Source organism: Nerophis lumbriciformis, linkage group LG36 (genome assembly GCF_033978685.3).
Source record: "Nerophis lumbriciformis linkage group LG36, RoL_Nlum_v2.1, whole genome shotgun sequence".
In the NCBI taxonomy this organism is placed as follows: Eukaryota; Metazoa; Chordata; class Actinopteri; order Syngnathiformes; family Syngnathidae; genus Nerophis; species Nerophis lumbriciformis.
Window position 1 is genome coordinate 213201 of NC_084583.2, and position 15645 is coordinate 228845.

Genomic DNA, 15645 nt, shown 5'->3' on the forward strand with positions numbered 1-15645 from the left:
GTACGTATATACCGTATTTTTCGGAGTATAAGTCGCACCGGAGTATAAGTCGCACCTGCCGAAAATGCATAATAAAGAAGGAAAAAAACATAAGTCGCACTGGAGCCCGGCCAAGCTATGAAAAAAAATGTGACTTATAGTCCGAAAAATACGGTACATACATGTACAGTACAGGCCAAAAGTTTGGACACACCCCATTGGATGCATTTTCTTGACTATTGTAGATTGTCACATCAAAACTATGAATGAACACATGTGGAGATATGTACTTAAGAAAAGTTTAAATAAGTGAAAACATGTTTTATTTTCTAGTTTCTTCAAAATAGCCACCCTTTGCTCTGATTACTGCTTTGCACACTCTTGGCATTCTCTCAAAGAGCTTCAAGAGGTAGTCACCTTAAATGCTTTTCACTTCACAGGTGTGCTTGAAGCTCATGGAGAGAATGCCAAGAGTGTGCAAAGCAGTAATCAGAGCAAAGGGTGGCTATTTTGAAGAAACTAGAATTAAAAACAATGTTTTCAGTTATTTCACCTTTTTTTTGTTAAGTACATAACTCCACGTGTTCATTCAGAGTTTTGATGTGACAATCTACAATGGTTATGAAAATAAATGAATGAGGAGGTGTGTGCAAACTTTTGGCCTGTACTGTATACACATATACATGCATATATATTCACTCGGGGTGTAACGGTACGTGTATTTGTATTGAACCGTATCGGTACGGGGGTTTCGGTTCGGTAAGGAGGTGTACCGAATGACTTTCCACACGGACATATTAAGTAGCGTACTGCACGTTGTGTAAACAATACTCAAAATGCCGGACATTTGAGGCATTTAAGAAACTCCGCAAAAGAGGACATGTCCGGTGAAAAGAGGACGTATGGTCAGTCTGTCGTAGCCCGTTAGCTGCTAACATGCTAGCAAAAGAGGACATGTCAGGTGAAACCGATCGCAGAGACCGGGCTAGGATAGACTGACCATACTATGGCGTCACATTAGTGCCAAAAATCCGAGCGCACAAAAACTGTTATCGCGCGCTGATTCTCCACTTCGTGCGCGCGCTAGACACCCTTTTGCGCGCGCACGACGCCTTTCTGCGCGCTCTCTGTGTACTCCTGGCATCTCTCCTCGCGCTGTCATGTTTCTTTTTGGCACTTTGGGGGCGGGTATGCTTAGACGGCCCCTCCTTTCTGATTGGCTCTGAGCATTTTTCATATGACCAATGATTCTCCAGCGTAGCAACGTTGTAGCCATCTTACCTCGGACATCCAGCCTCAATCATTACATTGATGTCAATGGTACATGTACTCATTAAATTACCATAACTTGCTCGATTTTCCACCAATTTACAAACGGTTTGCCTTGTTACAAATCTTATTACATGTAGATATGACATAGGATGCTGTACCTGTTGAAATTACCTCTTTCGCTTTAAAAAAAAATGACTTCATTGTGCAACATAGTTGTGTAGGGTCAGTGTTAGTCAGTTCTCTGATTATTTTAAACTGTTTCAGAATACATTATTAAAAATTATTATAAAAGCTATTTTTAACATTTTAAAAACAAAATTCAAAGATTATTTCATTAATGTTATGGCTGAATCAAAAGAAATTCCATAAATTAGAAAAATGTTCAAGAAGAAGTGAAAATATAAAATAATGTTATTGCTGGTGGACCAGTTCTGGCTGAAAGATGTGATTATGGTGTTTGTTGTCTTATTATTTATTTGGCTCACATTTTGTATTACCCTGTATTGTGTTTATGTGGTATGAAATAACCTTCATCAGCGCGCAACATTTTTTTATCCGCTTCTTCCTCCGTAAATCTTGATACATATTGACCATGACCCGCCCTGCTATACTTTTGATTGGCTCTGAGCATTTTTCAGCATTTTTCGCCTGACCAATCAGAAAGAAGGGGCCGTCTAAGCATACCCGCCCCCAAAGTGCCAAAAAGAAACATGACAGCGCGAGGAGAGATGCCAGGAGTACACAGAGAGTGCGCAGAAAGGCACCGCGCACGCACAGAAAGGCGCCACGCGCGCGCGAAGTGGAGAATCAGCGCGCGATAACAGTTTTTATGCGCTCGGATTTTTGGCACTAATGTGACGCCATACCATACGTCCTATTTTCACCGGACATGTCCTCTTTTGCGGGGCTGTCCGGGCGGAGTTTCTTAAATGCCTCAAATGTCCAGCATTTTGAGTTAGGGTTGCGTGTATTAACAACGTACGTTCAAGGTTAAGAAGGGGTTAAAAACAGAACTAATTGTGCGCCCAGCAGCATTGGTGAGGAAGGGGCAGAGACAGAGAGAGCGAGAGAGTTATGATAAACGCGCATGCGTCGTCAGGCTCTGCTTTTTATCCATAGATTTATCAGATTTAATTTTTTATTATCTATAGCAGGGGTGTCAAAAGTGTGCCCCGGAGGCCATTTGTGGCCCACAGCTAGTGTTTTAAAGGCCCACGGCACATTCTAAAAATACTATTAAAATAAACAAAAACATAACAAAAGTGAAATAAAAAAGCTTAAAGGTGAAATGTAATTTAGAAAAAGTTGCAATGTTGACTAATAAAACAAAGCTGTTTTTTTTTCTTTCAAACTGTCTTTGCTCAAAATGTTATTATGAATTATTTACCTATCCAAGGTTCCGATTACTTCACATCAAATATTTCACTAAGAAAAATATTTTTGGTGGAAGATTTTGCAAATTTGGTAAATAAATAACCAAAAAATTTATATTTTGTTGTTTTCTTACTGTACCGAAAATGAACCGAACCGTGACCTCCAAACCGAGGTACCGTATTTTTCGGACTATAAGTCGCAGTTTTTTTTTCATAGTTTGGCCGGGGGTGCGAATTATACTCAGGAGCGACTTATGTGTGAAATGATTAACACATTACCGTAAAATATCAAATAATATTATTTATCTCATTCACGTAAGAGACTAGACGTATAAGATTTCATGGGATTTAGCGATTAGGAGTGACAGATTGTTTGGTAAACGTATAGCATGTTCTATATGTTATAGTTATTTGAATGACTCTTACCATAATATGTTACGTTAACATACCAGTTGGTTATTTATGCCTCATATAACGTACACTTATTCAGCCTGTTGTTCACTATTCTTTATTTATTTTAAATTGCCTTTCAAATGTCTATTCTTGGTGTTGGCTTTTATCAAATAAATTTCCCCAAAAAATGCGACTTATACTCCAGTGCGACTTGTGTTTTTTTCCTTCTTTATTATGCATTTTCGGCCGGTGCGACTTATACTCCGAAAAATACGGTACGTACCAAACCGAAATTTTTGTGTACCGTTACACCCCTAATATTCACACACATATATTGTACTGCATCATACAAGATAAATCCCGGCTGTTTATATCATACTTCCAACATTACGGCTGCAGCAAAGTTACCATGTTTGGGTAGCACAGTATTTAATGCTCTTGTGGTTTATTTGCTATGGGCGTTTTTTTAGGGTAGATACTACAGGCCACAATTGACAGTTTAGATCTGATCCATTTCGTCAGAATTGTATGACTTGAACCTTGCAGTGTAAGTCCAGCCAGTGGGTGCATGTGTGTAATCCATATGGTAACATGATCACTCTTTGTGTAGGCCTTGTGGTGGTGTTCCCACGCTGATGTGGGAGGAAGAAGGCTACCTCCTGGGTGGTAGCAGCAGGCCCTCGAACACTCACTTACCCTATTTGACTCAATCATGCCTGTCCGGGCGTGGAACTTGACCGTTTTTAACCTGGCCCGCTCTTTTTTCTCCACCCTGTAAAGTGTACATGAACATTTTAAACATTTTATTTTTGTAGGGTGCAAAAAAAAAAGGGAGAAAATGTTACCTTTTCTTGCTTGGAATGACCCCAATCTGCTCGCTCTCGCCATGAGGCGTCACCAGCCTCGCCTGCCACCACTCGTCGTCGGACGCATTTATGACATGGAGGATGTCGCCATAGGAGAAGCTTAGCCCTTGGCTGGGTAGGCAGCTGTCCCTCGTCCGGTCGTAGTCGAACAACGCTCTGTGACGACAAGAGGCTGACCTTTACCAATGGGTGCTGTCATCGTGTATTCTGAAGTGCAAAACGTACACACACTCTCCTATGTACTTAGCAATTTGCACTCAGGAGGACTTTTGCTCAATGCTTCTTTTAGGACAAGGGCGTCAAACTCATTTTCATGTTGGGTCACATCGCAGATACCAAAGCCCTTAGAGGGCTGCTTCTTCATAATATATATATATATTTTAATTATTATCATTGTTTACCAACAAACTAATAGAAAAGCTGTTTTGGAATCAAAAGTCCAAGTGACAATGTCAGCTAGTGTAGAATTCATTAGAAAAAGGCTTTGAATGACACAAAGGCAAGAAATACAGTAAGGACGGGATTGAGAAGGCACTATTTGGGTTACCTGATGAATCTACTTTAGCCTCTATTCCAACTTTGACCACAGCGTCAGTTGCTATGTAGAGTGGAGCTTTCCCTTATTTTCAGCAGACTGCATTGCAAAATGATTAACCCCTCCTCCTCCACACGGGAATGTGGCCGTATAAATCCCTTTCCTACTGTAGCTTGTTGCATCCAATAATATTGAGTTAAGAGCTGCATTTGCATGCCTTCGTGTAGGGCTGGGCGATATATGGAATATACTCGATATATCGCGGGTTTGTCTCTGTGCGATATAGAAAATGACTACCGTGATATTGGAGTATACGTTCTCACGCAGTTGCTTTCAGCTGCGGGCATTACACTACAGGCTCTTCTCACTCTATTGTCTCTCCTTCTCACAGAGACATAAAACAAGCGCACCTTCTTACATGGGTTGTTGTACTTGTATAGCGCTTTTCTACCTTCAAGGTACTCAAAGCGCTTTGACACTACTTCCACATTTACCCATTCACACACACATTCACACACTGATGGAGGGAGCTGCCATGCAAGGCGCTAACCAGCACCCATCAGGAGCAAGGGTGAAGTGTCTTGCTCAGGACACAACAGACATGACGAGGTTGGTACTACATACGACACATACTGTCGCAACGTCATACGCCCTCGCCGAGCAGAGAGGTAGCGACATGGGTAAAGTTAGCTGCGGTGCGAGTGGTAATACGAGAGAAAAAAGGTGCGAATCTGGTAACAAATGAAGGAAGAAGAATTAATTTCCAAGAAAAACAGCAGGGGGTCCATCGTCTGGTGGTGGTGGTTTGGCTTCAAGCAGGAAGATGTTGAACAGACAACCATAATATATCAAGTATGCGGCAAAAAGTAGCATTACTGCTAATGTGTAGCATCATTTGAAAAGTCATCTGCTAGAGAATGAAGAGTGCTTGAAACTCCGCATGTCAACATCTCCGTCCGGTGCCACACCCACAAAATGCCCAAGCAACCATTTCCACATCAACACCGTATGACAAAAATAGTCAACAACAGAAAGAGATAACGTCCGCAGGAACCTACCACATAGCGAAGGACGTACACTATTTGATTTCCTATTATGCAGCTCATTTTTATTTGACACTTATTGAAATATCTTGTGTGACATCATGCACAAAAGTGCACTTTATTTGTTTTAAACTATTGTAGTGGCGTTCTGTACAAAATGTGCACTTTAATTTAGTGTTGTTTTGATATGTCATCTTAGTGACATCATGCACAAAAATGCACTCATAGCCTGTTTTAAAATGTCTCTGACAATCTTGCACTTTCTGTTTTGAAATGACATGAATGTTTGTGCCACTGCTTAATAAATACACTTTTGCTAAATTGACTTAGTTGTGATTTCCCTCTCTGCATGAAAGTTTAAAATGAGCATATATTAATGCAGTATGAAGAAGAATGTTTTAATGTAGACACATAGAATCATCATACTGCTGTGATTATATGCATCAAGTGTTCATTCAAGGCTAAGGCAAAATATGGAGATATATATGGTGTATCGCAACATGGCTTAAAAATATCGAGATATTAATAAAAGGCCATATCGCCCAGCCCTCCTTTCTTTCAAAATTTAGATACATTAATCAACAAAGATGAAATAAAGTTAATTCTAGGCAATCGCGGGCCACAAAGAATAATGGGGCGGGCCAGATTTGGCCCCCAGGCCTTGAGTTTGCCACATGTGTTTTAGGACTTCTGAATAGGGCTGAAACTAACAATCATTTATTTAAGAATCTGAGTAATTAGTTCGATTAATCAATTAATCGGACAAAACACACTTACAGCCTAATTGTATTTTAGGGAAAATAGTTGAAATAAAGATTTTTTTGATGACCTCTATCCCTTTTCCTTATAAATGACATTACATTTAACATGAGAGCATCATCATAAACATATATAAAAAATAAGCAACTAAAAAGTAAGTATAACACAAGTAAGAAATAAGAACCAGACTAAACAGAAAAGCTCGCTAATAAAGTATGATAATGCATTAGAGCAGTGGTCCCCAACGCATTTGCTACCGGGCCGCAGAGAAACATTAAATCATTCATAAAGGACTGCATTTTCTCCGACTTAACTTTGGCCTGTCCCACTAGACACACCAATAGATGTGCAGTAAACTCCTCATAGGAAGTTGACATTTGTTATAACTTTGTGACATGATACAATGCACATTAATGCACATATCATGTAAATAAAGGCTGACTTCTATCCAAAACAAGCCCAGAGCTCCCACTAATTCAGCGTGATAGTTGTAGTTTTCATGCACTTATTTTTGCTGTATTTATCTGTCACAAGTGGAATGAACTGAAAATAATGCCAACTTTAAACCGGTCCGTGGTGCAAAAAAAGGTTGGGGACCACTGCATTAGAGCACGTTCAGATACGCCATTTCAAAATAGACATACAACATGAAATAAAGCCAATGCCAAAAGCTGCATCTTGCGCTGTGTACATATGAGTTTCAGCATACCAACAATGCTTAGAACTAGAGATATCTGATAATATCGGACTGCCGATATTATCGGCCGATAAATGCTTTAAAATGTAATATCGGAAATTATCGGTATCTGTTTCAAAAAAGTAAAATTTATGACTTTTTAAAACACTGCTGTACGGAGTGGTACACGGACGTAGGGAGAAGTACAGAGCGCCAATAAACCTTAAAGGCACTACCTTTGCGTGCCGGACCAATCACATAATATCTACGGCTTTTCACAGACACACAAGTGAATACAATTCATACTTGGTCAACAGCCATACAGGTCACACTGAGGGTGGCCGTATAAACAACTTAAACACTGTTACAAATATGCGCCACACTGTGAACCCACACCAAACAGAAATTAAAAACACATTTCGGGAGAACATCCGCACCGTAACACAGTATAAACACAACAGAACAAATACCCAGAACCCCTTGCAGCACTAACTCTTCCGGGACGCTACAATATACACCCCCCGCTACTCCCTACCCCACACACCCCCCCCCCCCACCTCAACCCTGCCCCCCCCCCAAACCCGCCCACCTCAACCTCCTCATGCTCTCTGAGGGAGAGCATGTCCCAAATTCCAAGCTGCTGTTTTGAGGCATGTTAAAAAAAATAATGCACTTTGTAACTTGAATAATAAATATGGCAGTGCCATGTTGGCATTTTTTTTCCCCATAACTTGAGTTGATTTATTTTGGAAAACCTTGTTACATTGTTTAATGCATCCAGCGGGGCATCACAACCAAATTAGGCATAATAATGTGTTAATTCCACCACTGTATATATCGGTATCGGTTGATATCGGAATCGGTAATTAAGAGATGGACCATATCGGAATATCGGATATCGGCAAAAAAAACATTATCGGACATCTCTACTTAGAACATTAAGAATTAGAACAACAGTGAATGAGTTTGTTTGTAAGAGGAGTCACTGTTGCATGTTCTGGGCTCAGACTTTTTACTTGTATCTGGCTGTTAGCTCTGTACCATTTCTAGTGACTTGCTGCATCATCCATGTAGTACTATTGTAAAATGCCAGCGTCGTTTGACACTGCAAACATTTCACCAAATTGTCTTTTTCAGTTTGAAATTATCACAAAATTGGGTCTTTTGCACCGTTTCCCCCTTGTTAGTACTTGGTTTTTAATGGCAAAAATATAAATTAAACAAACCAAACCAAAAAAAACCTGCTTTTTTTCCTCCTAATCAAATTCATTGATGAATAATTTCAGCCCTACTTCTAAACTTATTGCTGTATAAGTGGGTTGCATATGACGTCATATCCGTTTTTATTCTTCGATGGTCAAGCAGCTTGAGTGTAGCATTAAAAGTGAGTGAGTAGAGTTTGAGCAGAAAATGTTGTATTGCGGTTCTGTTCTTGCGTGTTAAATAGAGATTGGAAAGAGCACAATAGAGTCCCGAAATAGGCGGTTCACAAAGATAATAAAGTCAGGGAACAAACAAAAGTGGCTCTTAAAAATATCACTTTCATTGTCTTGTGAAATACAAATCGGACCGCTTGTGTCTGTAGCGATCACTTTGTAAAATGTTTGAACACTTAAGTTAAAGTTAAAGTACCAATGATTGTCACACACACACTAGGTGTGGCAAAATTATTCTCTGCATTTGACCCATCACCCTTGATCAACCCCCTGGGAGGTGAGGGGAGCAGTGGACAGCAGCGGTGGCCGCGCCCGGGAATCATTTTTGGTGATTTAACCCCCAATTCCAACCCTTGATGCTGAGTGCCAAGCAGGGAGGTAATGGGTTCCATTTTTATAGTCTTTGGTATGACTCGGCCAGGGTTTGAACTCACAACCTACCGATCTCAGGGCGGACACTAACCACTGAGTTGATTTGTTTGAGAAAGTTTCTGTGATGCAATCAAGTTTATTCTCTACTATACTAGTAGTGTTTGATCGCAAAAGTAAACATACAAATATTAGTTGGTGTTCTTTTATGGTTGCTATGTCTAAATATAACTGTGACGACCCGCTTGTGCAAATAAACTAACGTCATGTTAAGTCTTAGTAATAAATATTGTGATTGTTGGACCGATTCGTCGTATTTTTTTTCCCGATTATCATAACAGAAACTAAAAACGTAGTTGTTGCCAAGCGCTTTATTCGACACGGATGACCACGATACAGATTACATGATCGCATGCTATTTGTTTGCATCAAGAAAATATCCTTGATAGTATTAATAAAGGAGATGAAAAAATGCCTCATAGGCTCCGCAGCATATACTGATATCACTAACAAACATTGCTGAACAACAGGGACATCTACAGCTAAATAATGAGACAAAATATGAACTTCACAGCATAAAAACAGTAGATGAGACTAATATTTGTAGCAGGAAATCAACTGCAAACAAACATATCCTTTGCATTAGCGTCACGATCACAGCAGCACGGCACTCTTTATGCCAATCAAATATATTACATAGCGATGCACGAATAAGTCCAACTTTGTCTTGTACGGACTAATGCTTAAGTTGTGGACCCCTCCAGGTGTAAAGACATGATGTGCCTCCAATATTTTAAGATGACCACTTTCAACAATGTTGAAAGTGGGACAAAAATACTTTGGAATCAGAAGTCAAGATAGCAAGATGGCAAGCATATATTAAAGTTCAGCTGTTTTAGATGTATTTAAATAGGGTTCTATTAAAAATGCTTTGAGTAGTTTCTTGTAATAAATAATATTGAGTTAAGTAAAACTGCAGTTGCATTAAATATTTTTTTCTGTCATAATTAAAATACCTCAATGAAGTGTTTTTTTTGACACACATTGTTTCCCGACGATGTTGAGGGCCATTCAAACTCCCCTAATTCAGCTGGCTAGTTGTTATCAAGAGTACTAAAACCCTTTTCAACATGATTCTGACAACTAAGTAGGCTAAATAACTTTAAACTTTAATACATGTTCGGATAGGCCAGTATCGGTCAGTATCGAGTTTCAGTCAGTATCGGTATCGGATCGGAAGCGCAAAAACAATATCGGTATCGGATCGGAAGTGCAAAAACCTGGATCGGGACATCCCTAGTGGAGACGTGATGGCGACAGGCCTAGTTACACTGTTCCTTACACCCACCCACCCCTGTCCCGGGAGACTCCCCCTCCCCCTGGAGAGACACCACCTTAGCTAACAAATTTTCTGGGGGAAAACACTGAATTCGAAAAAACAAACAAAAAAACTGTCCAAATTTTTTTGGACTACGGTACTACTAAAAGACTACATCAGAGCCAGTGCTGGTTCTAACTCCAACTTTTTGTCCTTGCGTAATCAGTAAATATGATTACAAGGCAAAATGTAGCCTGTGGCAACAAAGCGTAAATCTCCAGTAACGAATGGCCAACCGCAATAAACAGTTAAAAAAAACACACTGTTGCCACTCACACAAAAATTAAATTCCATCCAAACCACGACAACTGTCAAGTTTCCGGCTTCACCGGGCGAAAAAAAAAAGTGTCAGAACCTGTCCGGAAAGCATGCATACCAAACAATGCCATTGCACTCTTTGTATTAGCACGTCCTTCGGCTTTGTGACGCCAGCGTTCCACTAAAATACACAATCTTTGTTGTCAGTCTAAACGTGTCACCATCGTCAACTCGGCAGTATACATACCTGCTTTACAGGTTTCGACTCAAAGTGACCGAGAAGGCTACCCCTAGGACGTCGACAACTTTTTTGTTGCTCTTTATAGATTTGATGAAAAACCAAACCATCTGGGTTTCGCCAAGCCTGCCGCTGTTGTGTAAATAAGGCTGATGAGTGATTAACCGACTCACCGTCTCTGCCCGTGTTCCGCGCCGCAGTGCTCGTGCACTTTTGTTTTGTTTCGCCCATTTTAAAGCTCACCTTGCAGGCTTAACGCCTCCGCATTCCTGAAGCTGGGCTTGGAGGACATGCATCAGCTGGATAACTAGACAGCTTTTACAGCATTACTGCGGTCTTAGTCACTCGCACAGGAGCAGGCTAGGCTCTACTTGCCTCTCACACGGGTCTGTATATACAGTATGAGTGCGACTGGACCTACAGTTTCACTACGGAAAAAAAAATCAAGCTTGTCAAGTATCGATTGACTCTTGCTTTAGTGAACTGCATCCAATAACTTGGCCGTAGTAGAGTTGCGTCACCCAAGGCTTTAACCTTGACCACCTTGACTTCAGTGTGACTCACGGCTTTCATGAGCCTCCCCCGTAGAACAAGTGCCACTGTCCGTCAACAGTGCTTGTGAGAGCTTAGAACTGCAACTGTTGTATTTACACATGTTGCAAGCTTTTAGCTAAAACCAATGTAGCTCTGGTGGTTTACATGGTATACCATTGTGTTTGATTCGGAAAACAGCTTACAGCTTTCATTAAAAGGTATTGATAGCACCGGAAAAAAATCCTTGGTTGTAAACCAACACCCTAAAAATGGCAACAAAATGATTCAGACAGTTTTGTGGATGTATGTGAGATAGTTGATAGACCACATGCAGAAGCAATTAAAGTCAAATGACTGCTTGGCTGCTTTAACTTGTTGGTGTTCAGAATAAAATGTTGGCTATAAAGCAAAATTAGCCCCTTTCAGACATAAACCAGCAAAGTCAAATATTGTATCTTACTGTATTTCCACAACAACATGGCATTCAACAATCATACTTTTCAAAAACCCACATCAGCAACATGAATTTCATGTGTCGCCACACTTTCACACAGGGGCTGTCTCGCTTCTAGAAGTGGGAATCTTTGGCCACCTGACGATTCGATCACGATTACAATTCAAGAGCTACGATTCGATTAAAAATCGATCATTGATGCATCTTTACAATCGGACCCGCTTGTGTCTGCAGCGATCACTTTGTAAAATGTTTGAACATTCGCCTTGTTGAAGAAACTTTCTGTGATGCAGTCAAGTTTGTCAACCATATTAGTAGTGTTTGACAGCTGAACTAAATACCGTATTTTCCGCACTATAAGCCGCACCTAAAAACCACACATTTTCTCAAAAGCTGACAGTGCGGCTTATAACCCGGTGCGCCTTATATATGGATTAATATTAATATTCATTTTCATAAAGTTTAGGTCTCGCAACTACGGTAAACAGCCGCCATCTTTTTTTCCCTGTAGAAGAGGAAGCGCTTCTTCTTCTACGGTAAGCAACCGCCAAGGTAAGCACCCGCCCCCATAGAAGAGGACACGCGTACAACGCAGAATTCAAACTCAAGGCAATAAGTCACGCAGTAGAACACGGAAGTAGAGCAGCAGCGAAAGAATTGAACATAAATGAATCAATGGTGCGTAGGTAGAGGACGCAACAAGATGACCTGCGCCACTAAGACAGGGAGACAGCGCCGGACGACATACGCCAACATCTGCCAATGGATTGTAAATGCCTGGGCGGATATAACGGTCTCAACTGTGGTCCGAGCTTTCCGGAAGGCAGGATTCACGGAACTGCTGGACAACAACAGCAACATTGACTCTGATGACTTCGACGAGATGGAGCCGGCCATTTTGGATGCCGTTTTCGCCCAACTTTTTAATTCAGACACTGAAGAAGAATTCGAGGGATTTATGGATGAGGAATAACTTCAGAAAGTGGGCTTTAAATGTTTATATTGTGTGTTGTGTGACATTAACGTTCGAGCAACGTTGAGTTATTGATGTTGCTATTGCTCTGCACTATTTTGAGTGTTACTATTTTTGTGATTGCACATTTGCACATTACATTTTGGGGGTGAACAGAGTTGTTAGAACGCTGGTTTGTAAAATATTATTAAAGTTTGACTGACCTATCTGACTGTTTTTTTTGACATTCCCTTTAGCGCAGCGTAGGCGCGGCTTATAACCCGGGGCGGCTTATAGGTGAACAAAGTTTTGAAATATGCCATTCATTGAAGGTGCGGCTAATAACTCGGGGCGGCTTATAGTGCGGAAAATACGGTATAGAAAAAACAAGAGATCACATAAGTTTGTGTTAATTTGTGGTTGCTATGCCTAGGTATGACTACCAAGACCTGAATCTGGACCTGTGCAAATAAATTAACTTCATGTTCATTTATGTATATTGATGCAGTTTTACATTTCTTTTCGTTTTACTGAGTGTTTATCACTTGCAACTTTTAAAAACAGTGCAGTTGTAGAAAGAAATTCCAGTCACATTTGTTCAATTCATGGAAATGTGTGTAAAACTGGACCATAAGTGCCCCATAATAAAGGAGGTGGTCGGATCACTCTGCATTAGTTTATTTACAATGAATAAATCGACTGATTATTAACATTTACTAATTTATTTTTTAATCGTCCACGTCTGAATTGCGATGTATCTAAAAATCGATTATTTCCCCGACCTCTACTCGCGTCTATCAGGCTCAATAGTACCTCAGATGCCGGGAAAATGCTGGGTTGACTTTGATCAGTCTAGGTGCTGTTCATAGAGGGAACAACACAAATAGGTCCTAAAATATTTTGCCAACACGGTGAAGCTTCATACAGCCATAAAATGTACAAAACCCAAAACCAGTGAAGTTGTCACGTTGTGTAAATTGTAGGGGTGTAACGGTACACAAATATTTCGGTTCGGTACGTACCTCGGTTTAGAGGTCACGGTTCGGTTCATCGGTACGGTAAGAAAACAAAATATAAATGTTTTGGTTATTTATTTACCAAATTTGTAAACAATGGCTTTATCCTTTTAACATTGGGAACACTATAATAATTCTGCCCACGTTAATAAACATTAAACTGCCTCAAGATGTTGCTCAGGATAAATAAAATGACAACTTTTCTTCTACATATAAAAAGTGCAACATTAAACAGTTTCAAGTCAACTCATCATGCTTAATTTATTACAGCATTTGGTAAGCCTGTAGTTGATTTTTATTATGTAAATGTTATGTTTTTATCAACATGTGATAGCAGGGAGCCTGCCATTCAAAACTAGGCTGCTACATTACTGATTACACACACACACACACACACACACACACACACACACACGCACGCACGCACACGCACACGCACACACACACACACACAGCAAAATGAGCTAACGTTACGCTAAAAGCTTAGCCTTCACCTCAAGCCAGGACTGCGAGCGAGCTGAGCTGCAGTTTGTTTCTAGAACGCCAACGGGCTCATAGTGATGTTACTGGTAGTTGAATGGCAGGTGTTTATTTTAATTTGGGGAGAGTTTGCTGCCTGATGCTCACCTGCTAAACACCTATCTGCTAACCCCACCGCAGAAGCACTGACTACATGTGCTCTGAATGCGCACTGCTGATTGGCTGTTACTGCTAAGGTTGTAACCAATCAGATGGTTGTGTGGGTGGAACAATGCTGGGTGCTGTGTAGGAGACAGAGGCAGAAAGCAGAGCAGCTTGTTAAAACTTTAGCTTAGGCGGCTACTTCATATGTTCGTGTGGAAACTCGTTCGGTACACCTCTGAACCGGAACCCCCGTACCGAAACGGTTCAATACAAATACACGTACCGTTACACCCCTAGTAAATGGTAAATAAAAACAGAATACAATGATTTGCAAATCCTTTTCAACTTATATTCAATTTATTAGACTGCAAAGACAAGATACTTAACATTCCAACTGGAAAACGTTGTTATTTTTTGCAAATATTAGCTCATTTGGAATTTGATGCCTGCAACATGTTTCAAAAAAGCTGGCACAAGTGGCATAAAAAACTGAAAAAGTTGAGGAATCCTCATCAAACACTTATTTGGAACATCCCACAGGTGAACAGGCTAATTGGGAACAGGTGGGTGCCATGATTGGGTATAAAAGCAGCTTCCATGAAATGCTCAGTCATTCACAAACAAGGATGGGGCGAGGGTCACCACTTTGTCAACAAATGCCTAAACAAATTGTCCAACAGTTTAAGAAAAACATTTATCAACCAGCTATTGCAAGGAATTTAGGGATTTTACCATATACGGTCTGTAATATCATCAAAATGTTCAGAGAATCTGGAGAAATCACATATAAGCGATGATATTACAGACCTTTGATCCCTTAGGCATTACAGCATCAAAAAGTGACATCAGTGTGTAAAGGATATCATCACATGGGCTTAGGAACACTTCAGAAAACTGCTGTCAGTAACTACAGACTGTTTTCATTGCTGGACTCTAGAAAGAGCTTCCGCAGCCTCCGTAGCAGAACCTCCAGGTTCTGTAACAGCTTCTTCCCTCAGGCCGTAAGACTCTTGAACGCAATAAAGTAATGCCCTCAATTCCCCCCAAAAATGGATTAACTCGCTGGAATATAAAGACAATATAACATACATCCATAAACGTGGATGCATATGCAAAAGTGCAATATATTTATCTGTACAGTAATCTATTTACCGCATTTTTTCGGATTATAAATCGCTCCGGAGTACACTGCAAGTCGCACCGGCCGAAAATGCATAATAAAGAAGGAAAAAAAACATAAGTCGCACTAGAGTATAAGTCACATTTTTTGGGGGAAATGTATTTGATAAAATCCAACACCAAGAATAGACATTTGAAAGACGATTGCTGATATACGCCTAGTCTCTTACGTGAATGAGATAATATTATTTGATATTTTACGGTAATGTGTAAATAATTTCACACATAAATCGCTCCAGAGTATAAATCGCACCCCCGGCCAAACTATGGAAAAAACTGCGATTTATAATCCGAAAAATACGGTATTTATA

At 40.3% G+C, this 15645-nt stretch overlaps 1 protein-coding gene across 15 annotated transcripts in view; it reads right to left on the reverse strand.

Annotated features, from left to right (window-relative positions):
- Positions 1-15645, reverse strand: part of dlg3 (discs, large homolog 3 (Drosophila)) — a 399427-nt gene that overhangs the window by 36024 nt on the left and 347758 nt on the right. For all 15 annotated transcript variants that reach the window (XM_061930678.1, XM_072912496.1, XM_072912493.1 and 12 more), the window contains 2 exons: positions 3863-4039; positions 3714-3789 (listed from right to left, as the gene is read on the reverse strand). In XM_061930678.1, coding sequence (XP_061786662.1) covers positions 3714-3789; positions 3863-4039 — 253 coding nt within the window. The remainder of the gene's footprint in view (positions 1-3713; positions 3790-3862; positions 4040-15645) is intronic.